Source organism: Aulonocara sp. 'chitande type north' Nkhata Bay, linkage group LG19 (genome assembly GCF_057382095.1).
Source record: "Aulonocara sp. 'chitande type north' Nkhata Bay isolate Kocher_YH1m ecotype deep benthic linkage group LG19, A_spYH_male_GT1.1, whole genome shotgun sequence".
Classification (NCBI taxonomy): Eukaryota; Metazoa; Chordata; class Actinopteri; order Cichliformes; family Cichlidae; genus Aulonocara; species Aulonocara sp. 'chitande type north' Nkhata Bay.
Window position 1 is genome coordinate 8,154,582 of NC_141362.1, and position 25,877 is coordinate 8,180,458.

The 25,877-nt window shown below is 41.1% G+C and overlaps 1 protein-coding gene across 7 annotated transcripts in view; it reads left to right on the forward strand.

Moving 5' to 3' along the window:
- The first annotated feature begins 1,437 nt into the window (after positions 1-1,437).
- Positions 1,438-25,877, forward strand: part of larp1b (La ribonucleoprotein 1B) — a 26,127-nt gene continuing 1,687 nt past the window's right edge. The window contains exons 1-20 of one of the 7 annotated variants that reach the window (XM_086274487.1): positions 1,438-2,217; positions 4,533-4,594; positions 5,980-6,036; positions 6,857-7,082; positions 8,941-9,114; positions 9,820-9,945; positions 10,101-10,269; positions 12,060-12,204; positions 12,518-12,695; positions 13,456-13,646; positions 13,948-14,022; positions 14,499-14,858; positions 18,762-18,876; positions 19,112-19,281; positions 19,697-19,803; positions 20,721-20,881; positions 21,037-21,181; positions 21,910-22,019; positions 23,769-23,896; positions 24,205-25,877. The exon at positions 24,205-25,877 is cut by the window's right edge and continues 1,687 nt beyond it. In XM_086274487.1, the coding sequence (XP_086130613.1) occupies positions 1,857-2,217; positions 4,533-4,594; positions 5,980-6,036; positions 6,857-7,082; positions 8,941-9,114; positions 9,820-9,945; positions 10,101-10,269; positions 12,060-12,204; positions 12,518-12,695; positions 13,456-13,646; positions 13,948-14,022; positions 14,499-14,858; positions 18,762-18,876; positions 19,112-19,281; positions 19,697-19,803; positions 20,721-20,881; positions 21,037-21,181; positions 21,910-22,019; positions 23,769-23,896; positions 24,205-24,477 (3,333 nt within the window). In that variant the 5' untranslated portion in view covers positions 1,438-1,856 and the 3' untranslated portion in view covers positions 24,478-25,877. The remainder of the gene's footprint in view (positions 2,218-4,532; positions 4,595-5,979; positions 6,037-6,856; positions 7,083-8,940; positions 9,115-9,819; positions 9,946-10,100; positions 10,270-12,059; positions 12,205-12,517; positions 12,696-13,455; positions 13,647-13,947; positions 14,023-14,498; positions 14,859-18,761; positions 18,877-19,111; positions 19,282-19,696; positions 19,804-20,720; positions 20,882-21,036; positions 21,182-21,909; positions 22,020-23,768; positions 23,897-24,204) is intronic. The other 6 variants (XM_086274491.1, XM_086274488.1, XM_086274489.1 and 3 more) reach the window with 6 other exon arrangements.

The window sequence follows — 25,877 nt, forward strand, 5'->3', positions numbered from 1 at the left end:
AGCTAGAAGTGTCTTACCTGGGCTAAGGAGAAAAAGAACTGGAATTCATTTCAAGGCTGTGGAAAGAGTGGAGAGGCTGAAAATGCAACCTGTTTGAAGTCCAGTGTAAAGTTTCCACACTCTGTGATGATTTGGGGTACTGTGTCAATTGCTTGATGCTGGTGATGGTTGGTCCATTGTGTTTTATAAAGTCCAAACTCAAAACTGCCGTCAACCAGAAGATCTTAGAACACTTTGCAGCTGCCCACAGAGCCAAAACTAAATAGCCAAACGGTTTGCCGATGATGCTGTTACTGCCAATAGAGAAACTGTTGTGCATTGAGAGGAATATGAGAAATGCCCAACCAATAATACAACTGAGCTGAGGGCCACTATCAACTGTCCCCATGTCACACCACACTGATGTAGTAATGCATAGTAAAGCAGCCCCAACCAAAGATTATGTGTATGCAGAAGAGCATCTCTGAATGTACAACATGTAAAACCTTGAAGCAGATGGCCTACAGCAGCAGAAGACCACACCGGAAACCACTCCTGTCACGCAAGAACAAGTTTTGACTTCTGCTGCAATATTCACATGGTAGGCTCAGAAATTAGGCATTTACAGCATTTCATCCTGCAGCAGTGGTTCTGACTGATGGTGATATGGTGGTGTGTGCATTTTTGAGCTCCTTAATACCAACTGGACATTGCTTAAGTGCCACAGCCCAAGTTTTGCTGCTGAGCATTTCCGTCCCTTTATGACCACAGTGTCTCATCTTCTGATGCCTGCTTCCAGCATGTTAATATGCCATATCACAAAGCCCAGATGATTTCAAAGGGGTTTCTTGATCATGACAATGAGTTTACTGTAATCAAATGGCCTCCACAGTTACCTGATCAATAGAAAACAATCACCCAAACTTTATTTATGAAGCACATTTCATACAAGTTGGAACATGGACAGGAAGTTTAATGCCAACCGAGCTACAGAAATGATCCAATAATTAAAAATTTATGAGTTGTTGTAAAATGATTGGCAAAAAATAAAGACACCAAATCACTCAAAATAAAGAGATTGAACAAAACCTGCTATACAGTTTATGTCAGAACAGTAAAGTACGGGAATGCCGGTGAGAAAAAGAAAGAAATTATAGTTTTCCTAAAGATATAATACCTACTTTCATTTTACCTTCATGTTCTTTTTGATAAATATTTGAACAAGGGTGTCAAGTGTAGATTGTTTTCACTGAAAAAAAACCCAACTAAATCCATCACTGCTATTTTGTGACATAGTTGCCCTTGATGGTTTGATTTAATAGATCAAACCAACAACATTTCACATTTATTCCATATTATATAGTTTTTAAAGTGACATAAATTAATGATAAAAAAAATGCTGCATTACCAGTACGTAGCCGCTGGGGGCACCAGAGTCACTGTTTACAGCGTAGCTCCACGAGCTCCTGGCTGGTAGCGTGGAGTTGGAACCAGAGAGGAGGTCGCTGTAGTAGTTTTGTTTTAAAGAAAAAGTTACAGAAACTCGTTGGAGACAGAATAGAGTGTGAGTGGTTTACATGGTGACAAACTACAAACTCAGAGGTAATTATTTGTTCATACGAAACAGTCAATTAGAGTGAAAAACAACAACGTTTAGTTCGGGCTCGCTGACTTCTGCATGGTCGCTAGCTAGCTAGGACTTAGCTCCAAGAGCTACTTGGCTAGCTGGCTAGCGAGGTCCAGCCCAGAAGTTGTTTACTTCAACTTGTGGATGTGGTCACCCCTTGAGCTTTTCACGACTTTTCTTGGGGATAAGAGAGCAAGGACTAACAATTCACACTGGATTTAACACTGTGCGCTGTTAGGAAACTAGCAGGATGTCCACAGAGGTTGAGTGTGCTCAGGTTGACTCGGGTTTGACAGCGGCCAGCCCGAGCGGAGTGGTGGAGAAGAACCAAAACACGTCCCAGGGTGCTCACTTGGACAAAGGACAAGATCAGGGGCAGAAAGTCTTAGAAAAACAACTAGCGGACAGCCACGACTCCGGGGCTCCCAAGAGCCCAGCGGATATAGAAAAGGAAAGCAAAGAAAACGACCAAAGTAGTAACGCTGACTCGGCTGTTGAGACGGTGAAGAAGAAAGTTGTTGAAGCGCCTCCGCCGAAAGTCAACCCGTGGACTAAAAGGACCACGGGCAGAGTGCCGGTCAGCAGCACCAACTCTAGCTCTCAAGACAAAGGTGAGACGGATTTGAAAAAAATCATGTATTAAGACAGATTCAACATTGCAATATGGTAACAGCTGGCCACACAGCTCCCTCTGCAGCCGCAGCTATTAAACACGTTTTTTGCTTTGCAGCATTTTAGCAGCTTCACTGCAGAGAAATCAACATTAATCTTTGCTGCACATCCCTGACATATCTCATTTAGGCTCGTTTAGAGTTGAATGGAGTGCATAACTTAAATGTCAGAGCGGTCGAGAGATGTTGATGGGAGCATACTGCCCCATCCCCCTCTGTGCTCGGATTGCTCCGTAGCACCACGTGTTGATTGCTGACAACTGCTACTTCTTTTAGCCACCACCAGCTAACTCTCGTGCTGCTTTCTCCCTCTTGATCGAGGGTCAGAGCTGGTGTCTGTGAAGTGAAAGCACACGAAAACCTGAATGTGGGACGTAATCATTCTTAATGTCGCACATACATGCTTGACACTGTAAAAACAAACAAATAAGTAAGTAAGCGCCAAGACAGCCTGGCTAACTGTTCCTGCTGCTGTACAGCACGTTTTGCATGTCCAATGGCCTGGCTGTCTGCAGTTCCTCCCACCGGCCAGCCAGCTCCTCACTGTCATTAGTAAAAGTATCAGAATAAAGTGGCTGAACAGGTGATAAGATAAAACGGGACAGGGTTGTAATCTAATGATTGTATTTATTTTTGAAAGAATCGAACAATTATGAGTGATACCAGTATCACTGGTATTGTTTTAGTAAAAAAGAAATTGACTTAATAAGTCACTTGAGCCAAGTCTGGAAAACATTGATAAGCTTCAAGTATTTTTGATATTAAAAAATAATAGATAAAAAAAGTGAGGTTTGCAAATGGAGCTACATTTAATTTCTCAATTGATTAAAAAAATCTAAACATTCCTTCATTCCTATTCATTTCAAAGTGACACAAATGGGTCATTTTTTGTGTCATGAATGCTTTTGCCTGATTGCTGATCATTTCTTAAAATCTGTTTCGTATTTATTATTTAATTTACTCATGTAATGTGGCAACCATAACAAGTACACATAACTGTACACAGTACAGGGCACACAAAAACAATGAGAAGAAAGAAAACCCATACTCAGGCAAAATACAGAATCAAATAACACCCTAAAAATGCACAGAAGAGTTTAAGCTTTATAAGAGAGTGATCTTTTTGTGCATTTAAAGCTACAGCTAAAAGACATTTAGTCGATGAATAACAATATTGAAGTAGCAGGCCACTGATGGTACACATAAGGTTTAACTGATTCCTCTTAGTGTTAGTAATAAATTAACCTGAACACATCAACTTTGATGCTGAAAGCTTGTATTAAAAATGGGTGTGGGTGGGGGTAGTAAAGCTTAAGATATTTGGAGGTTTAGAAGGTAGGAAAAGTTTAGTTGAAAGAAGCCATCAAGGCGTTGTGGGATATGTAGGATGTAGGGTTCATGGCCGGCAATGAGGAGTAAAATTAAACACAAGTCTGTCTGTAATCTGTTTTCTAGCTCTGCTTCTGTTAATCAGATATCACAACTGAATGCATTACCTTTCTATCTATAACATACAATCAGTTGATCATTTCAGTATCAACAGTTCACTTGATTGACTCATGAGGCTGCTGATTGGTCACTGAGTGATTGCATTTATTTTATCGTACTCGTGACAGTCGACTCTGAAATACAGCTTTCTTGAGTTCAGACCGTTCAGCTAAATTTGAGTTGTGAATGTGTGTCAGAGCGCAGAGCAACCAGGAGGGAGCTATATTTTAAGCGCACGACTCTTGCAAGACCACAGGCATCGTTTTACAGCGTCACTGTACAACCAGTCTCGTGGGTGGATGTCTGAAGGCTCATTCAGGCATACACCCATTCATATGGAAGCCTCGTCCCTGTTTCTCTTATCAATCTGACCATCCACTGTCGAGCTGATAGGAGCTGTCAGGCTGCAGTGGGCCACTCCCAGGACACAGCAGCCTGCAGAGACGCAGCCACATACCGCTGGTGCTGCCTGTGCACAAAACACCCTCAACAAGTCGTGTCACTTAGTCCGTTGGGGGGAGCACATTTATTCTTTCTGTACTGACAGAAATATCCGATGGTGTTCAAACACAGCAGAGCAGCGCATGCAAGAGTAGATAACTTGACTTTTTAACTGCAGTGTTGAGCAACCTTTCTCAATCGGAAACTTCCTCAAAGCTCTTCTTAAATTCAGAGAGTTGAAAAGGACTGAACCCCTTTGGATCTAGTCCTGTCCTGTCTCTCAAACATAATGACCTCACTCTCGGTTATTGATTGTGTATCCGCAGATCAGCAAAATGCTCCGAAAGTCGTCCGCGCCACCAAGCCCAGAACGAGAAAAATCAGCAAGGTAATCCTTTTTTTTACGTTTCTATCCTTTTCTTTAATGTCCATAGTTGCTCACATCTTACTAATTATTTCCACAGCAAAGTAACCACAAAGTGTTGTTGAATGTCTCGGCTAATATAAAGAGTGATGTTTTTGCTTGTAGTCTTTTCTTCCTGGCAAATAAACCACTATAAAATGATCACATGTTCACATTGCGTTGCCTGTGGATTTTCGTAGGTACTGACATTTAGAATGGGAAATAACCATCTGCTGATAGCCTGACTGTTAGCCGGTTTAAGCTGCTGATCTGTGGTTTTTGTTTGCTTTTCCAACCAGTTTTTCCACTGCAGTTACTTGAAGTTCACATTTAGAAGGGATTTAGATTATATGAAGATAATATCATATATAAAATGGTCATGTTTATTGACCAAAAAAATACATATTATGATTGTTAAGCAGGGGAAGCGTTTAGTAGTGCATCCGCCCAGTGGATCTTTACACTGTGTTTTTAATACCCAGTTTATGTGCTTAAAGTGTGACATACTATCTTATCTAGTCATGCTTTTGCCACATATTGTGGGCTTTTATGTAACCTGGGGAATTATAATGCAACCTGCAGACCTTTCCTCATCAGGGTCATAGTCACAGTTCTACAGGACCCCATATTATCATTACTACACAGTTACTGAACGTTGTCTGGTAGTCATGCACATAATAAGCAAACTGATGTTAAATACATCAAATCACCAAGCCTGGTCCCTTCATATGTGTTTAGAAAAATGTAACAAGTAGTTTCATAACTTTAAATAGTATTTCTCGCACGCTCGGTTTCTGTGTTCACCACTCTTTACATATGAATAGAGTTCTGTGTTTTGTTTTTGCTCTGCTTATGATCTGTTACCTCTAATGATTGCTACTCCTTTTGTCGTATCGTGTCTGAAAAACAATAATTTGGGATGAACTGGAACAGAAGCTTTTTCGGTCAGTACTCATGCATTAGAGCAGGGGTTGTTTAAAAGCCTGAATCCCTTTAGGATAAAGTTAGTCGACTTTCTGTTTGATGCGCTTCATATCGTAGAATGGATATGGTTAGAGAAATCAGCATTTGAGTTTGTGTTTATTTTTTCTGCCCACCATACTCATCACTTCTGGAGTGTGTACCCTTTGTCTGCCTAACCTTGATCCCATATCAGTTTCCCCAAATTTATGGAATTTTCAGCAGTGGAAATTGACTCACTGTGTTTATCACGGTTGTTTGCAGTTTTCCCCGCACACACAGAGCACTGACCTCCTTTTTCTCTATGCTGGGCACTTCAGTGCTACCTGCTCACCCAAAAAGCAAATGAAAAGATTCCTGATCATTATATCATCCTTTGAAACCTGACAGTCTTTCTTCCTCTTTCACAGTCAAGTGACTTCAGTGACATCACTAACTGGCCTACGCCTGGAGAACTGGCCAAAGAGGTATGATATGTGTGAATGCAACTTCTTTTACAAGCAATGAGAGCTTGTTTTCTGGTGCTTCTACTAGCTGCGTCAAAGATGGATTTATTTTTCTAATTTCTGCTCACTAGGTGGAGCGCTAGAAGCATTCTGAAGTGTTCAGGGTGTAGCTTTGCAGAGGGTTGGTGCAGGTTTTTAAAAAGGGGCTGTCTTATAAAATGTAAAAAGGTATTCTGGTTTTGATCTCACATGGTCAGATGTGTGATGGGGGGGATTATTCAGAACCCGATAAAGCTGAAACAGGTCTTCAGTTGACTGTGAAAATTTTTAAACTCACCTCAGGTTCTTCTAACAACTACTTCAGGTTTTGTAAGGTACAGGCGACAGCGGTGAAAATATAACTAACTAAAGGGACTCTAGATTTTTCCTTTTCCTCAATCTCTGCTGATTCTCCAGCACTTAATCTTCAGTATAGTTCAAGATCTGATGAATTCAGAAAAGTTAAAAATATCAGGAAACATTTAAAAATCTTCAAATGTAAAGTTTGATTAACTGGAGAAGCACCTGATGTGTTTTTCATCACGAAGAATATTTAAGTTATTAAAAATGTTGTCATTGTCACAGTGTTGGAAATGAGGTGCTTGTTTCTGCCAGTGTAGTTTTTTTAAGCCCCAAGATTAAACTTGATCTGCATCTAAAAGAATGCATTGTATATTTTCTTACTTGTGCAAAGAATTCAAGTCCACAGAGCAGGAAACATATTAGTAAAAGCCCGCAAAATTGAAATTGTTCTATAAAGGTGTGACTAACAGCTGGTATTTTCCCCCCTTTAAAATTTTAGCAACAACAAAATGTCCTCAACAACAATGGAAAGAAGCCTCCGTCTTTGCGCAGAGATAAGGAGAAGAAAAGAGAGCGACCGGAGAGAAAATCTGAGAGCAGCCATGATGGAGGTGAGAGCAAAGAGAACCAGGAGGCTCAGGTGGAGCCGATGGGAGAGCTGACCAAAGATGAAGAGTCAAAAGCAGGACAGGACGCCAAGAGTGCCAACCTGAGGAAGAGAGGAGGTATGGGAGAGCAAGTCGTTGATGAGATGAAGCTTTGTCTCTCTCTCTTTCTCTCTCTCTTAAATGGTTTGGATAAGGCTAATGACAGCGGCTACAATCCTGATTGATTCTGATTCACACACATTTCATCACCGTCTTGTGAAGTTATTCATCTCCAGAATGTGGTTTTTTTTCATACAGATGTTTCTTGAGTTCCAAATTTGGAGATGCATATTTTTCACTCGACTGTGATGATTTGTATTTTTTAGCATGTCTGTAACTGTATTAACTCTGTAATTGCTGGCTGGTGAAGACTGGTGCATGCTCTGCTGTGATTATCTTACGTGTTTCTCTTCCAATGATCCACTCCTACATTCTAAACATCACAGGCACCAATCTTTGTGGAAGCCATTCAGAGATAAGCACCTTCATTAACTCCTCGATGTCTAAACTAGAAGCGAAAAGTTTTGTTTCTAAATAAAAGAAAAGACATTTTTAAACTATGTTTTGACCTAATATAGCGTTTAAATCAGCTGCCAAACTTTAATAATTTAAAATTTGAAGTGTAGTGTAGGAGTGAACATTAAACAAAATGCCTGAATCACATTGTTAATAAGAACTTTACAAGACTATGTAGAAGTAATTGACACAAATGTTCTATAGAGATGCAAAAAGCTGCTAAATGAAGCAACAAAATCTCTGACCTAGAGACAAACCAGTGACTGTGTGGCAACCACCAGTTGCAAGGGAAACAGTTTCCCCCCATCCAGTTGACTAGAGCTTGCTGGAGATTGATGGCAGTTGCCATTGTTGTGAAATCGATTTGCTAAAGCACCAGTCACACAGGCCTAGAGACCAAATACCTACTCCATGAACAGCTATAGTTGAAATTTCTCTAAAATCCTAACCTTTTCTTGCATGCACATAATCTGCAAGAGTTGTTCATCATATTGGATGATTGATAACCACCGGTCACAAGGGAATAATGTGGATTCTCCGATCCAATGGTGAGTGGTCCTTGGAGTTTCCTGGCAGTCACTAGGTGAAATCGGTTAACACCCTAATAACACCCAAAACCTAACTCTGATTACTTTGATCAGTAGTCCATAGTTTGCATGCTGGTCTGTAAAAACTCGCCAACCCATCAGTAGTAAAATTTGAAAAAGTGCAACGCAAATCAGAAACAGAAAACCTCGTAGAAGCTGTGCCTTTTGAACCCTGTTGGTTGAAGCACTGAGGCGCAACTTAAACTCTGAAGGCAAACGCTCTCTGTTCCCGGTTTGTGTTGCACTTTTGTGTTCCACAGTTAGAAAGTAATTGGCAGGTGGGGATCATACTTTCTGCGTCTGCGCGTCCGCTACAGTTTCCTTGAGTCCCAGTAACCTAAATGTCATTATCAGGCAGTCAGTGTGACGGTCTGTGTGGATGGGCTATGCCTGCCTGGTTTTTTGGGGGGGGTTTTGCAACCACACGTACTTGGAGAATTGACATTACAGCCACAACGTCACAACTGGACACCGACTAGTCTCTAGGCCTGTGTGACTGAGGCATTAGATACTGAAGCTACAGCGTCTCACATCCAAAATGGCAAACAAGTTAATGTCACATGGTTTGCAGTTATGTGGCTACAAAACCTGAATACAGAGCATTAGTACAAAAACCCTAGAAGCTATGGGTACATGAGAATAAAGACTTTTAAGTCCTTTATTTGCTAAACAAACCTGGAATATGATTAAGTAGTCATTCATTGCTATGATGAAAGGTTTACGCTGCAGTTTTAGTCACCATGCAGCTTTATTTCTGGATTTGATCTTTTTTATTCCCCCCCTTTTGGACCAAAACTCTACAAGCTTTGTTTTCGGTGTGCAATCATCGTTAGGTAACAAACGTAAGTGGGTTTCTCTGCCGCTGGAGGAAGTGTCCCGGGATGATGATGCCAAGACGCCCGGCAGGGGCCCAGCACGCTCAGACACAGAGCCCATCGATGACTCGTCTGACCTCACGTCGCCTAATCAAACGCTCCATAATAACAGGGCGCATGATAGCACCAGGAGTAAGTGGCCTCGAGCTCACTGTTTACTGTTCACGTCTTCAGTCTTTTTCTTTCTTCCTCACTTCGCTGGGCTGGCTTTGCTTTTTATTTCTCTGGTATCTTTTTAACATTTGCTCAGCAAGCTGCCATCTGTCTTTAGTGTCCACATGGCTTTTTTCCTACTGCATGGCTCAATGAAAGCATGACTTTTTTTTTTTAATTTGGCGAATATCTTGCATCAGATGGATGATTTAAAGCTTCTTTGACATTTATTCTCATACAAATTGCCAACAAAACCAAATGTTTGTAATTTTTCCTGCAAATAAAAACAAATATTAAAAGGTTTCAGATCTCTGCAACGAGAACAGGCTGCTGCTGCTTGTCATAAAGCTGTTGAGCTAACTGGATGTTGGTGGACATTTTTATGTTTTTATCATCTGTGCTGACAGTAGTCCTTCTAGTTTAGATGATCTGGCTGTTATTAGGGTTTATTTACAACTTGTTTTTATATTGAAGCTTTAGACAGTTACAAAATATTGATTACAATCCTTTAAATTTACTTAAAGACGAGTACTATTTAAATAAAAAAGCAGTTTACTTACATTGAGTTTCTTGTTCAACTCAACTTCTTAGTAGTTTTAAATCTAAAAGTTTAATAATGCCCTTCAGCGGTACATGGAAGAAGTTGTAGGCTTTGATCATGAGTGTATGTTTTCCTGTTCATAGGTTGGCGAAGAGAGCCGCGGGACTATGGCGACGATGCTGCAAGCATTCGGAGCGACGGTGGGAGTGTTCGTGGAGGAATACGAGGAAGAGGGAAGGGACGTGGACGCGGAAGAGGTCGTGGGCGAGGTGCAGACTAGTGTTTTTCATTCATTGCCACACATAAATTGGAAGCAGAATCATCAGCAATGCAATTTCTGTCAAAGACAAGAAAATCCAGCTTTTTGAAGTGTTCTCTCTCCTTCATATGCCATTATTTGTTCCTTCTGTTCTTTTGTTTTTAGGACGATATGAATACCCGCTCAACTTTGGAGACTCTCAGTCATCTGATGGTTCTGCTCAGGCCCCTGCAGAGTTTGGCACCAACATGGTTTACTACTACAATGATGGCAACAAATTCCAGATGTACACGGTGGATGAAAAGCTTCTTAAGGAATACATCAAACGGCAAATGTAAGAATTTAATACCTGGAAAAAATATTGTCCTATCTTATGGAGGCTCTTATTACTTTTTACTATTAATAGCTCGATGTTCCAGCTTCATGAAGCATACTTCAAATTTAAAAAAAAAATTGGTTATTTTAAGCAATGACATATTTTTTTCTGGATTAAGTAGAAGGTTGTAAAAATCAGGTCATTTTGTAGTTTGCATTTCTCAAACAAATACCAGAGCAGGTCCAAATATGCAGCGCAATCCATTCGCCAATTTTAGCACCCCAACCTGAGACATGTTAGTTGAACTAATAGTATTGCTTCAAGATGGGAATGCAACATGGAGTGTGGCAAAAGATGTTTGCCGCCTCTAAAATTTGGAACAGCTACAAACAAAATGGGTAGGTTACATGAGGAACACGCATGGATAGATCATAGTGAAATCCAAAGCATCAGGACGGAAAACGCAGAAAATTGCACAACAACAAAAAAAATGGACAGAAATACGAGGCAGTGTTTGTGGCAGAACTGAAAGGAATGTGCTGAACGAAACGGAAAAGCCAAAAAGAAAACCAGTGCAAACACCTAAACGGAAGAAAACAATATGACAGGAGGTTTAACGAGAATGAACTGTGGACGATGGGACGAAAGTGATGATCTGCTGCTGAGATGATGCTAAACTTCTGTCTGCTGCTGTTCCAGTGAAACGCATCCAGATGATTGAAGAAAATATTCCATACAGATACATTTTCCGTTTCAGTTTGTCTCTCTTTTTATGAATAATCACATTTTCATAGTCAGTAATGACATTTAGGCACCGTTAAAGCTAAATTTTCTGTTCTTCCTTCCCTTGTGTAACATAGTAAGTGAAGTGTTTTCGGATTTTTGTTGTTCTCTTATTTCCTCAAAACATTTCCTCGAGTATCCTTTTAAAAGTCACTCAGTTTAAGACCATAAATTCATTAAGGTCTGTCTTTATTTCTGTAGTGCATTTTTCATACCAGTGTGATCAAAAATAACGTCTGAAAGAGATGAGATAGAAATGTCTATAGAAGAGGGGTGAGGATGTCTCAGTACATGTATGATAGGCAGTGATCTGGGTTCAGGGTGGCCTGCAGGGGGCAGTGTCCACTGCTTGTCTGCCTGACACTTTTGGGCCTCATTGCTGTTCAGACTGGAGGGTGAGGTGAAATGCTAAATATAGTCTGAGTGATTTGAAGGGGACAGGAGATGAATTATACCCAGGAGTGACTGGGGTGAGAAGGGGAGGAAGAAGGGGTGAGGGAGGATAGAGAGGCCACTCTTGTCTTCTCCTTTCTCATCTCACTCAGCGTTATTCAGGCTGCTCACTCAGCCGACGTTACTCTGGCTGCTTGCCGCCCGCAGGGTGGGCACTAAAGTGTGCCATGGTGATTTCAAATAGTCTTGACAGGCAGTCAGCAGGGAGCTCTTCCAGTCTAGATATGGTGCTAAAGTCAGACTATGTCTTTTTTTTGGTAAGGATTATAAAAGAAAATATGATTTCTTAATATATATTTTTTATACTTCTTTGTATTGGTGACTTACAGGTTTCTACCTCAATACTAGACTGAAATGTTTCTGTAACACAGAGTATTGTAAATTATTTGGGAATAGTTCCTGATTCCTGAAATCAATGGAGCCTCAGGGACACAGGCACAAATTTGCCAGCTTCACTATAATACTTCAAAATGGGTAATCTGCTCCTTTACGGATCTCCTTTATGGACTGTTAAACAACTTTGTTTTGTTTGTGCTGGTGATTAAATGTATTATGTTGTCCTTCCTTTTCAGTGAGTACTACTTTAGCCTCCACAATCTGGAGCGAGACTTCTTCCTGAGGAGAAAAATGGACACGCAGGGTTTCCTCCCCATCTCCCTCATCGCCAGCTTCCACAGAGTGCAGGCCCTCACCACTGACGTCAGCCTCATCATTGAGGTAGCATCACATCACCAGTGTAAATGCTGCGTGTGCTCAGGCTGTAAAGCTTGTTTCTTGTCACATCAGTGTTTGTTTTGTCGGTTAGTTTTTAACTTCTAATCGTGCTAAGTTTGACATTTGTAGAGATGGTAGCAGTGAAGGACTTTGAGAAGTCATGGAGTGCTACTTTTCATGACAAATGAAATGTTTTAAAAATAAGTGTGTGTGTAATTATTTATTTTTTATCAATGCTAAACTAAAAGTTCTTATATTCTTAACTACATGCCTTGACTTTAATGCTTGGCTCTGGTATCTATCTCGCATTTTGAAGGCTCTGAAGAGCAGCACAGAGGTGGAGCTGGTTGATGAAAGGATCCGCTGTAAAACAGACCCTGAGCGTTGGCCGATTCCCACCCATACCACCGTTGGTTCCCCTCGCACCGACTTCTCCCAGCTCATTAACTGTCCTGAGTTTGTTCCTCGACAGACCCTCAATGCCACAAACTCCGGTCAGTATCCTAATGATATCCTCTCAGCAAATCTCATGATGTAGATGCATAGTGTGTATCCAAAACCCCATATATATAGAATGTTAGCACTTTGGGGTGTCGTGTCCCTTTGCTATACAAAAATTAAGTTCTATTTAAAGAGCACCGCTAAGCGGCCCCTTTGACACTGGGTGAACTATGAACACACAGTTTATTTTGACTCGGTTTTCACCAACCTACTGCCCCAAATATTCAGTTGAGCAGCAAATGTGGATTAAACGCAGCTGGAAGGCACCACAAACATGACATTGCTGGAACATTTTACTAAATGAGCCTACATATTTGGGAGCAATGGCTGCAGAAGCACAAAATCACAGTGGATAGAGAGACAGTAGACAGACTGGCTTTGAAATCATGAGATTTGTTGACGCTGTAAAAAAGCATCATCTTTATGCTTGAATGATTAATTCAGTCTAATTATTTTTATTTTTATTTTTCCATGCTAAATTAAACATCCATATTTATGATTTCTTTTTTTAAAATTTAATAATTAAGATGACGCTGTCTGGAAGTCATAAAAACAGGTTTTGATGGACACTTTGTAAACAAGCTGACAAAGCTGCCATTAGTCATCAAAAACAGTTCAGTTTCTCTAATATCAGGTATTGTTGAGTTGTTGGTATTGAGATTAAACGCAGAGTTTTATGTTGCTTTGAGCTTTTTGTTTTTTTACTCTGTACAAGGTTGACTGAGTGTCTGTGTTACGTGTCGGGGTTTTCAGCTTCATCACCTGTGAAGGCAGCGACTCCTCCTGATCCCGTGCAGCCTCAGGACTCCCCTGACCCTGGCTCCTCCAGCCAGGAATCTCTACCGGCCACAGATGACTCCAAAGATGCCCTCGCCCCCAAGCCCGACCCTGACGCCTGGATCCAGGTTGAGAAACGTCATAGGCAGCCCTCTGCAAAAGCAAAGGTAGTGAGTGCAAAAAGGTGAAACGGGCCACTCCCCTCATGCCTAGGGTTGCTTTAATTTTGAGTATGTTATTATGGTAACTGGTAGAAATTATGGCCATAACAATCAGAACTAGAAGGGCACACGCATGCTTCACTCCTTCACCAGGTTTCATTCAATTAAAAGTTTTCAAACATATTTTCCATCTTTCATCCCTTCCATTGTCTCTCATTTGTTACTACGTCATAATGCTTGTCTTCTCCTTTCCTCTGTGTTTACTGTCAACACCTTTCGCCCATCTCCTCCATCTTTTTCCTGGCAGTATGTCAGTGATGAAGTGTGCATTGCCGGCTCTTCTCTCTCCACATCGCTCCAGCCTCACTGCCTTTCCTCTGCAGTTGAGTATTTCCTCCAGCACTCACTCATCCAAGCTTGTCCTCTGCCATTTCTTCCATGTGCTTCTTTTTTTTACTTAAATATTGCATGTCTGTTTCTTTACTTCACAAATGAACTCGATAGGGGATTAGTTATACCGTGTTACAGCTAAGTCCTTCACAAAGTTATAATTCTGATTTTATGCTTTAGAGAGACGGTGGCGATGAACCTTGTGGTTGTTTTTGGAGTGTGCAGTGGGTGATGCTGATGAACTGAATTGGATTATTCACAGATGTATTTCTGTTATTTAATATAACATTAATAATAGAAATGCGTGTAAGAAACATTGTATTAATGATGGATCAGTATAACTCTGGACTGTTTGTTTGCCTAATATAATTGGATGGCTTAATCACATTTATTATGTGTTTACACCTCGTTTCCAGCAGGTCTTGTCTGTTCCTTTGTTAATGGCTGTGTATTCCCTGTGTTGTCTAGGGGGATAGTAAAACGCCTCCTCCCAGCCAGCAGCCTCCTCCACAGGCAGAGCCCGACCAGGAGGAGCTGGACTTCATGTTCGATGAGGAAATGGAGCAGATGGCGGCCAGGAAGAACAAGTTCACAGACTGTTTAGATGAGGACGACTCGGACTATGAGCTGGATGACCAGGATGTGAACAAGATCCTCATCGTCACCCAGACTCCACCCTACATCCGTAAGCATCCCGGTGGGGATCGGACAGGTAACCATGAGTCCCGAGCTAAAATTACCGCCGACCTGGCCAAAGCCATCAACGACGGGCTGTACTACTACGAACAGGACCTGTGGAAGGGGGAGGAGCCAATCGAGTGCATCAAGGTAAGACGAACGTGAAAATCATACTGTACGCGTTACGTTAATGGTGGATTTTAAAGTCTTAAAGGCTAGACTGTAATACACTCGTATAGCATCAGTGAACGCTGTATATTTTATCTATTTTAAAAGTTTATAGATGACTGAAATACCACACCAAATACTCAAACTCCCTTTTTTAAAAAAAAATCAAAATAAAGTCATTATCTTCTAGAAGATGATGTATGGATCAAATATAGGGAAAATTATTTTTACCTGCTGGACATACAGACGACCTGCATTTTTAGATCAGTACGCAGCATTTTCTGCTTGGAACTGACAGCTAATAAAAAAGTCTTACAGTCATCATGTAGCGTGTTGGAGCAGGTCTGCCAGAGAGCGGTTAAAAAAAAAAACTGCACTGACACTAGAAAAGAAACGCCCAGTACAGACATGCACGTACAGCACACAGCGTAGCAAATCATGCCTGAACAAACCAGCCTTTGCATCTCGCTGCTATTCACAGAATATTGCTCAAGTTTCGTATGTGTTTGCATATGTCAGTTCTAACGTAACATCCATGGAAACATTGACTCTAACTTGATTTTAGACGTTGAAACTGCTTTGCAGTTATTAGGCAATACTCTGGATCATGCTAAGTTAGCTGTCTCATTATCATTCCAGGATTTGTGCTAAGCTTGTTTTGGTGTTGCATGGATGAATTCTTCTGAATTTCTCTGGTGTAGTGGGCTTTATATGGTGATCACATTTAAACTTTATAGTCTGAAATTATTTTGACTTAACACTCGAGTCCAAAAGGTCTAATTGGACTTTGTAATGAGGTTGTTACCAAAACTGAGAATTAATTAAATAAGAACTTTAATTGTAATATTTACAAATTTTAAAGGGTAAGAAAACCTGGTGTGCATCAAGCCATCACCATCCCATCCAGTTATTCAGTCACCATCGCTGTCACAATGTTTGATGGCTTGGAATTCGACATATTTATGCATTATTGAAGGCTATCTAAGTGCGCCCACCCGGCTCTGTGGAATAGGAGGGTCTTTGAGAAGTTAATACAGATCAGGCTATACTACGTATGCACAGCCAGTGGGTAGAAGCGATAGACTCAGCAAACCTGGAGCCCAGACTTCTTTGATATAAACTGTTAAGTAGTTGGAGCAAAAATACCCCGAAAGGCACAAACAACTGTGTCAGCATCCTTCTGTTAACTTCCAGCCTTTATATTTTTTAAATAGGTGAGGAGTTGTCAAAGAAGAAATAAGTGTTTTTATTGGTCCAAAGTGCTGACTTAGAAAGTCACCACAAACGTTTGTATTATCAGCGAATCCTCCGTTTCCGCCAGATTTGATTTTGAAGAATTTATCCAGGAGAGTTTTCTTGTGTTTCCACAGCTCACAAGTCCTGCTTTAACTTTTGCGTTTTATGCATTGTGTTCTAATTCTAGCAGTTATAACAGTGTTACAGCCACACCTGACATTTAGCACAATATACATGTACCATATTGTTCTTTTAAATTGTGTTTTAAATTGTATTGTTATCAGATCACTGATATGGAAATCACTAACAAATTAACTAGATGACACAGCAGACTGCCACATGATGGATCAGAAATCTAATGCTGGGCTGAAAAATGAGTCTGTGTATGTTTGTATTGTAACCAAAGCACTCTGCTATGGTTGCATTAGGGCTCATATCTCATAACCATTACTGTCTGCACCACCTCTTCAGTGATGATCATTGTGAAGTTGCATTGTCTTACATTTCTTTCTTATACAGCAGGAAACACAATTGCACATACTAGAGTGGATATATAGACGGTATATGATTGAATGATGCTGCGGAGCATTGGGGTAGCCCTTGGTTGCTTTCAACTGTAGGTTTCCTTTAAAGCGTAAGCACTACTGGCACTCATGCCACTTTGACATGAAGACATTGTGACAGAGCTGTTAAACCTCACACCGTGCAGAGGAGGGACAAAAATAAATGCACCATTTACTGTCCACTATACAAGCCTCCAGACTACAGTTGCTTCCAGAGCTCAGCGACCTCCTTTTGAAAGCTGCCTCTTCTGTGGATACAGTGCATGTACAAACTCTGACTATAGGTCACACAGCATTATGCAAGCCTTACATTAGAACAGAACTATAGCACAGCACCAGTGTATATTCAGGTTTTACAACACTACAGCATCGTATAATGTTGATGGCCAAACGTCAGTAGCAGGTCACCATAAATCACATCATCAGTTTAAAACACTTTGGTCCCATTCATCAGCATAGATGATGTAACCTTCAGTTACATGGAAGTGGATCAGTAGGTGAAAAGAGACTTTTATGGATTCAGAACAGAACAGAAATGTCTGCTTGTTTTTTACCAGCATATGAAGGGTGTTCTCGTAGTGGAAGAAAAAACAGAAGCAGACTTAAATCATTTGAAGATGTTTAACGTGGAAACACATTAAAAAATCTTAATTAATAGCTTAGAAGTGCGATTGTTTTCTTAAATCCATATAAAATGCATGCTGGCCAAAGTAATTTAGTTTGTAATTTGCAAGAAGTAGGCTTGTTAATATTATTTTGGTGAACTGATACATTTCTTGATAGCATGTTTTGCCTATTAAGAGACACGGCCACTTTCCTAGAGCGTAAGGGGGGTTTGAAAGGCTTATTTTATCAGGTCAGCTGTTCCAAATAAATTTGAGATGCATGTTAGAAAGTGGGTCTATGATTTGCGTGCATGCGTATGTAAAATTTGAATTAAATGAGCATTAAATTATCATTGACTTTTCTGTAATCACTTACAAGAAAAACTGATGTCAACATGTCTATTAGTGGAGAAAAGTCTCTGTAGTATTAGTAACAGGACAAAAAGAGCACGATGAGGAGTTGATGCACGGGCTGTGGAGAAGTGTTGGGTCAGAAGGTCTACAAAGGGGAACTGAAAGGAGAAAGTAGGAGTCATTAGTTGACCTTTAATACCAAACAGTTAGAGCAGCAGGTTAAACATCAAGAACTCTCACACACTGCCACCTCATCACTGGCAGCGTCAGAGCCGTCCACAACTCACAAAGACAAAAACATATCTGTTACACTCAGCAAGAATCATTTAATCCTGCATCTGTCAACAAACTGGGGCTGTAAAATCAGAGCAGAAATGAAAGCTTGCTGGTATAACGGTGACCAAAATGACAAATGAAGCCAACCACAAAAGCAGAATCAACTATAAGAATCTTTATTCAAGCTGCTCTGTGAAGACGTTTTCAACGGGGTCAGCTCATTCATGGGCTCAAGGGTTGGTCAATAAATAAAGCATGTGGGAAATGTTTTGCCTGAGCACACATGCACCAAGGCCACCTGCATATTTTTCTTCCCCCTCTGTCTGGTGCTGACGTGTAAAGTACAAAGTCTGCGACACATGTGCTGTGTGTCACACAGGCCTGCATGGCTGCAGCTGCTGGCGTGTGAGTGTTTTTTACCACCATAGTGAAGTGTTATCAGTTTAAACAGCCTGTAACGGCCAAATGTAGTATCTGAGGGGAAGTGCAGAAATCCTTTTATTGATTAATTTGACTTAAAATTGAGATTTGTCACTAGGAAATCAACTAAATAAGAAGATTGTTTTCAGGGCTGCAGTGAATTGCTTCGTGTTGGATCAGTAATTATATTACTTTGTTTAAGAGCTTAAAAAATATCAGCCTCCAGCTCATCTCTTTTTGTTACCTTATCAACAGGATCATTTGTTTTATCTGTGTTCGGTTCAAAGTGCAGCATTTATTGTTGTTTTTCTGCTTGGATAAAAGATGATCTCAAGGCCGTGTTAAAGGAGTGCAAATGGTGATGATCAGTGGTCATCTAACTCTTCTTTTTTTCCTTTTCCCCCCCCTTTTGTCACATTTCTGCTCCCCAGCAGGAAGTGGAGAACTTCAAGAAGCTGAACGTCATCAGTAAAGATGAGTTCGACACTCTCACCCCCAAAGCGCCCGTTGACCCAAACCAGGAAGTCCCATCTCTTCCCATGCCAGGTGGGGTTTGTAGAGTTGTGGTGAAGCAGGTTTCATATGAGCGAGCATCCTGTGTGCTACCTTCTGCAGTTTAAACCACACCCCTCTCACACTGCGGTGCTAGTGTAGGATGTGATTTTGTTTGTATTATGGGCTTTTTTTGTGCATTGTAGACATAAAGATGGTAGATATTCAGATAATTACCTGACAGTAAATATAAATTAATAACTTTTTGGGGCAATGATGGGCTTCTCAGCAGACAGTGGAGCAGAGTTGGCTCGTTCTGTGCCCACAACGGTCCCACAGTCGCCCAGAGCTCACCAACCCCGGACCCCCAGAACCCCTCGCACCCCCGGACGCCAGGACCCCAGCAAGACACCACGTTTCTACCCTGTGATGAAGGAGACCGGCACCATCGATGGACAGGTAAGCTCTCGGTGTCCTTACATACAAGGAGTAGCAAAGCTCCTCTTTATCTGCCAGACTACAGATCAACAGATGGATTGATGTCTGTCAGCAGGCCTGCTGGTGAAACTTTTCCTTTCCTTTGTTTGTTTGTTTGTTTGTTTGTTTGTTTGTTTGTCCTAACTCTTTTTTTCACATGTGCATAACAGTAAGAGTGTGGCCACTCCTACAAATACAAACAGTGGCTGCCGGTTTTCTATTTGTGGTATCACATTGGTTTAAAAGATCAAATATGTAAATACTGAATAAATATATCATTCCTCACTCCTTAAACTAAAATAAAACCATGAAACATACAAAGTAAACTAAAAATGTCAGGCAGCACAGCCGCCCTGTGCCTCATTTAACCAGTGTCCTGTCCTGGTGTTTGTTCCAGACGCCCAGGAAGAAGAAGACGAGCCACAGTTCGAACCCTCCCCAGGAGGCTCACATAGGCTGGGTGATGGACTCTCGCGAACACCGACCGCGCTCTGCGTCCATCAGGTCTGACTTTTTCATTTGAGTGTAATTTGGTTTTTTGCACATTTGGCCGACGGACCAGTTAGCATCCCAATACAAGGATCGCTGCTCCTCCTACGGTCAGAGTTGAGTCAAACGTGGGGTGGCTGTGGCTCAGGTGGTAGAGCAGATCAGCTACTGATCGGAAGGTCGATGGTTCGATCCTTGGCTTCCCCAGTCTGCATGCCAAATATCCTTGGGCAAGATACTAACCCCAGGTTGCCCTCCGATGCGTTCATCGGAGTATGAATGTAGTTTAGTTTGCACTTGTGTTTAGAAGTGCTTGTATGAGTGGGTGTGAATAGGTGAATGTGGCATGTTGCTTTGAGTACTCCGGGAGAGTAGAAAAGCGCTATATAAGAATCAGTCAATTTACCATTTACAATCGCCACCTGATGGGTCTCCAGGTCAAAGTCACGTTTGTTGTTTTGTGGGAACTAAATAGAGAAGTGTTTCATGAGCCGGATGAGCTGCCATGTCAGTGACATTTTCTTTTTTATGGCTGCATTGATGGTGTCTCACAGGTGACGAGCAAAAAGTAGAACCCACAAGGAGCGCTTCCTCATTTCGCCCTGCCAGTCATTCTCCATTATATGTCAAGCAGTTGTTCTGCTTGACGTATAATCCTTTTTATGAAAAGAAGTTGGTGCTAATGTGATTTACACAGTTTTTTTTTAAAATCAACTTTTGGTGGGGAACGTTCGAGCCTAATTCCACACTTTGTTTTGGGGGTTTTGTTGTCATTGGCTCATTATCACTTCAAACAGAAATGAGACAAAAATCCTGCTTTTTGTTTTGTTAGTCTAGATTTGTTTTTGTAAGGTTTATCTAATAAACTGGCAACTAAATGTTTCCCCGTTGCCTCTCAAACATCTTTTTTTTTTTCCTCCATCCTTGCACAGCAGCTCCAATGCCTCTCCATCAGAAGGAGCCCCGCTATCAGGAAGTTACGGCTGTACCCCTCAGTCATTGCCCAAATTTTGGCATCCATCCCATGAGCTGCTGAGGGACAATGGCTTCACTCAACAGGGATACCACAAGTACCGCCGACGGTGCCTTAATGGTACAGAGACCTCTAAAAACCTCCACAAATACTGCTTCTAAGTACTCCTCAGCTCTAGTACACCATCACGTACTCCAAGCTTTGAGAAAGAAGTACCGAAAACAAGATGAAATGGTCACCTTCTCTGTTTCCTGTTCTTGAATTTTTCCCTTCAGAGCGAAAACGGTTGGGGATCGGGCAATCTCAGGAGATGAACACTCTGTTCAGGTTCTGGTCCTTCTTCCTCAGGGACAACTTCAACAGGAAGATGTATGAGGAGTTCAAACAGTATGCTGTAGAAGATGCCAAAGACAACTACAGGTGAGGCGGACATTTAAATCCTGAGCTCTGCGTCTGTGCCCTAGGGATAAGAAGTAAATGTCATTCATTAATGAAGCAAACAGCAAACACAGACTGCTTTGTTTGTGTCACTTATCCACAATTACAACCACACCCTAAAAAACGCCCTGAAGTGTTTTTTGTGTTTGTGTCTCACATAGTGGTGATAGTGACTCTGGAATAACAAGCCACTTCCACAGATTGAAAGACTTATTGATGTTATTCAAGAATTGGAGCGCCTGCAGGTTTAAGCAGTGTCATTGTTCGATAGCATGAGGTTAAAGGTGAACACTGCTTCTGTTGTGACTCTAAAGGGCTTCTCAGTCAAACCTAAATTCTTGTTTAAAGACGTGGGTAGCACAGCCCTGCCTGTTGAAGTGAAAGTGCCTGTAGTGTAAGAGTGTAGCAGCCTCAATGTCTCTTCCTGCTGGAGCTCACCCTGTCTGAACCAGAAACCAGTATACTTGTCTGTCTGGTTCCTCTGACAGCTTCATTACAGCTGTAAATAATCCACGAGAGAATGGAATCCATTGTTGTGAAATGTTGGAGATGCAACTGCTTCGCTGTCAGCGCTGCATTTTCACCCAGCCATTTTCTCACAGTGCATCATTATGTGCACACACTAACGTCTATAAGCAAGGTTTGAAGCTCGGTGATATTAGTTTGCATGTAACTCAGAGTGAAATGAAGTGTTTGTTGTGTCCCTGCAGGTATGGATTGGAGTGTCTGTTCAGATACTACAGCTACGGTTTGGAGAAGAGATTCAGATTAGATCTGTTCAAAGACTTTCAAGAAGAGACCCTCAGAGACTTTGAGAAAGGTAATAAACATGAAATGTAAACAGGCTCTCCCAAATGTCAGCTGCTGCTTTCACTAATGTAGCAGATTCTTCTGAATAAATCCCATATTCAGTGATCGAGTGTACGAGTGTGGGAAGTTATGTTTTCATTTTGGCATACTATATTAGCACAATTGATCTAAATTCAGACAAAAAATTCAAAATCCGAGTAGAAAAAAGTTATTTTTTACTGTAAAACCCACAAACATGTTTAACGAATCATTTTCATAACTTGAAATGCAAATAGAAATTGTACATTTCTAAAAAATTATGCACAAGTTTTGCAAACAACAAAGTTATATGGTACTATTTACCTAAAAATGCAGCCAAGGCCTCAGGCGTTTTTTATATAACCATTTAAAACTATTTACAGAACAATCAGGTGTTCTACAACAAATAAGAAGACACACAAATTATTTGTGCCAGTCCAAAAAATAGTTTTTGTTAAGCATAAGACAGAGGAGAACACCACAGGCCTAAACCCTGCAGGTCTGTCAGCAGGAGGTGCATCAGTCCAGTTTTCTATGTGGGAACAGCGCTTACACTAGAATTTGCCTTTAGTGGCTTTTTTGGAGCAAATGTGACATTCAGCAGTATAACTGACACACAATACAAAACAATAACTACACAACACACTAACTCTTCTCCCCTTCTCCCTAAACAACCAAGTGCCACATGTTGCTATATCATTTTTTTGATTGGCTGACATTATAAACTTCAACACCAATAGGGAAGGGGTGTTTTTTCTTTTTCTTTTTTCACTCGCAAGTAGAGAGCGTTTGCTAGCGCTGTCCGTAGAAAACGCCGTTTTTGCCGTTCTTCCCGCGGTAAACCCCCAGCGGGTTAATAAATGCTTCATAAAAACACCAAAATTCTAAACATTCTATTAATATATTCAGTATTTACATATAATTAAATATAAAAATGCTAAAGAAGGCCAACATGTGACTTAGCTTTGGTTCACTTGACCCTCTCAGTTTAATGTGGAAGTGTGTAAAGAGAAGAGGGCGTTAATGTAGTTCTCTCAGTCCATTTCAACACTGACTCAGTGAAGCAAACAAACTGTGGTTGTTTTTGTTTAGACTCAACCAATCTTTATAAAACATTCTGCTACAGTACATGTGGCGTGTATTCCCTCTTACCTAACCACTAATAGTATTTGTTATATTAATTTTATGAAAATGCAAGTATCCTGTATTAGCAGACTAAATTAAAAGAGCTGGCTTTCAGATCAAAGTAGATCTGAGCTGTTTAAATCGGCTAGTTTGGATTAGTACCTGCTCAGCCAAGCGATCCAAGCAGGAGGACTGCATGTAACCAATTGGCTGGTCAGTGGCATCATGAGAGCGCCTCGTTCATGAAACTCAAAACCGCCATTTTTCCAGCGTGGTCCTCGATTCTGATGAAAAGCCACAGACACAGAGTATATATACAGATACATCCTTGCCTCGACGTCCACTTTTATTGTAGCACTTACGTTGCATTTAATTATGTCACAGGACACTCGGACGCATTGCTATGACAATGACCATGCACATTAGGAGGTACAAAATTGGAATGGAAAAGCAGTTAATCCAGTGGTTCCCAAACTTTTTTTTTGCTAGGCCCTCCTTTGTTTTTCTTCTTTTGATACAAGTTGACTAGAAAAATGTCCCCTACATTTAGGCATTTGAATTTTACCTAGAATTCAACACTGAATGAAACTGCTCTTCCTTGCATTTCCCTTTCCAGGTCAGCTGTATGGACTAGAGAAGTTCTGGGCCTTTTTGAAATATTCAAAGATAAAGAACCAGCCTATTGATCCGAAGCTGCAGGAACACCTCTCGCAGTTCAAGAACTTGGAGGACTTCAGGGTGGTGGTGAGTGTCTGCTGGCTACAAGTTTGAAAGGATGCTTCATGTTATCTCCACACTAGAGTGCTCTTTACCTGCAAGTTTTATTGGGCTAAATGAATTATTAACGAAAAGAGAAGCTAGCATATCCTCATATAAAATTATTCTAACATCATTATTTCATACTGAAACACTAACAGACTCGGAGCTGCTCAGTCTGCGCCTGCAGTCATAGAACTGTATCATCTGGTCTCAGCAAAAATGAACAATTCTCGTGAGTGATCTATTGTCCCACGCGTAGTTACGCTTTGTTTTCCTGTGATGACTCTCTGCAGCCCCCGATAGGAGACGATGGCAGCAGGAGGAGGCGTACCTCGTCCTCGGCTGGGGATGAAGGGAGGCGTCGGAGACATCCTTCCAACACTACCTCAAAGCCCGCGCAGGCCTCCAAATCCTCCAGCACTTCAGCTGAGTCTGCCTCAGCCTCTGCCGCTGCACAGACCACACCCAAAGACAAAGCCCAGAAAGCAGCAGCGACAACATCTGCACAGGGCAAGAAGACAGAAGCCAGAGCCGGGAAGAAGGAAAGTGGTGCACCAAATAAATGAAGCTCCCCTCCCGTAAGCGTGGGTTTGAAAAGAAGCAAAGTGGGGCGGCTGCAGCGCTCATTCATTTCAGAGGCAAACTGCTTGGGTGTGAAGAGAGACTGAGCGTGGTTGATCCAATTTGATTGTTTTTATCAGTGCATTTCATTTAAAAGCAAGCATAGGCAGCGAGCTTGAATGTGTTCACCTGACAGCTCATAACGTTTACAAAAATAAATGCATTCCCTGCATTTTGCCTTTTCAGATGCCAAACTATTCAACAAATACTTTGATTTCAACAATATGTAAGCCGCGCTGGTCTATATAGGGCTGTTAAACTGTGATTCTAAGTTGCCAAGATAACAGACACTGCACACAGTGTGACTAATCTGATACAGCAGGATGTCGGGCGTTTTCTCATTAAGTAAAATAGTCCGCATTCTGCTTTTTTAAAAGTCTTCCTAATTGATTATTTGGGATTCAGATGTGTTTAAAATTGAAAACAGTTGCAGGTTTGTTTGTTTCTTTTCTTTTCTGAGGATATAAACTTCTGTTTTTATCATGACAATCAAAGTTGAGTCTTAAAGTGCCCATATTATCATTTTATTTTGGGGGGTCTGCTAGATTAGGTTTACATGTTTTACCCCATTCTGTCCATTATTGCAGCACCGTCTGTCTGTAAGGCTCTGCTTTTAGCTCCTTTCTGTCCAGAAAAGCACAGTCTCTGGGAATTTGGCTCCATTAATGCAGTACATGTGATCATGGAGAGTTAAAGAAACAAGCGTGATCGTAACATACACCATGCTAACACTAAACCATAGACAGTATAAGAGAATGATGCAACTTTTTAGCTCTAAAGAGTGAAGCCAGTGTGGAAGTGTTTTATCTCTTTACCCCTTTAAAGCCTACTAGAAGTAACCCTTGATGCTCTTGTCGGAGCCGAGTGGTTCCTATCATATTTCATGCCTGCTTATAGAACAAGATGACTGGGTGAGCAATAGACGGTAGTGAGGTTGGTCTCTACCTATTCAGCTACCCTCGGAGAAACCCGCAAACTATTGTAATGTTCGTCAAACCACGTCTTTATTGATATGTACTGAGGTATCAGACCTCGTCATTAAGGATACAATGAAAGTAGATAAATGTTGTCTTTATGAGGAAAAGAGCTAAAACTATTTGTTTTAAATAGCCACCAGGGGGCGATACCTGTGGCTGCAAAAACATATGGTCCTATAGAAGTCTAATGGAAAAGAGCCCTTGGATTTGACCAGTGAAAACACTTTCCTCAATCACCCAGTTAAAGAAATCCCAGAAGGTTGAATGTGTTCATCTGGAGGTAGCATTTTTTTCTGTGGGAAAAATGTCTCATCCCTCATCCAGGACTGAGAAAGTCACTTGGATGAATGAAGATAATCAACTTTCTA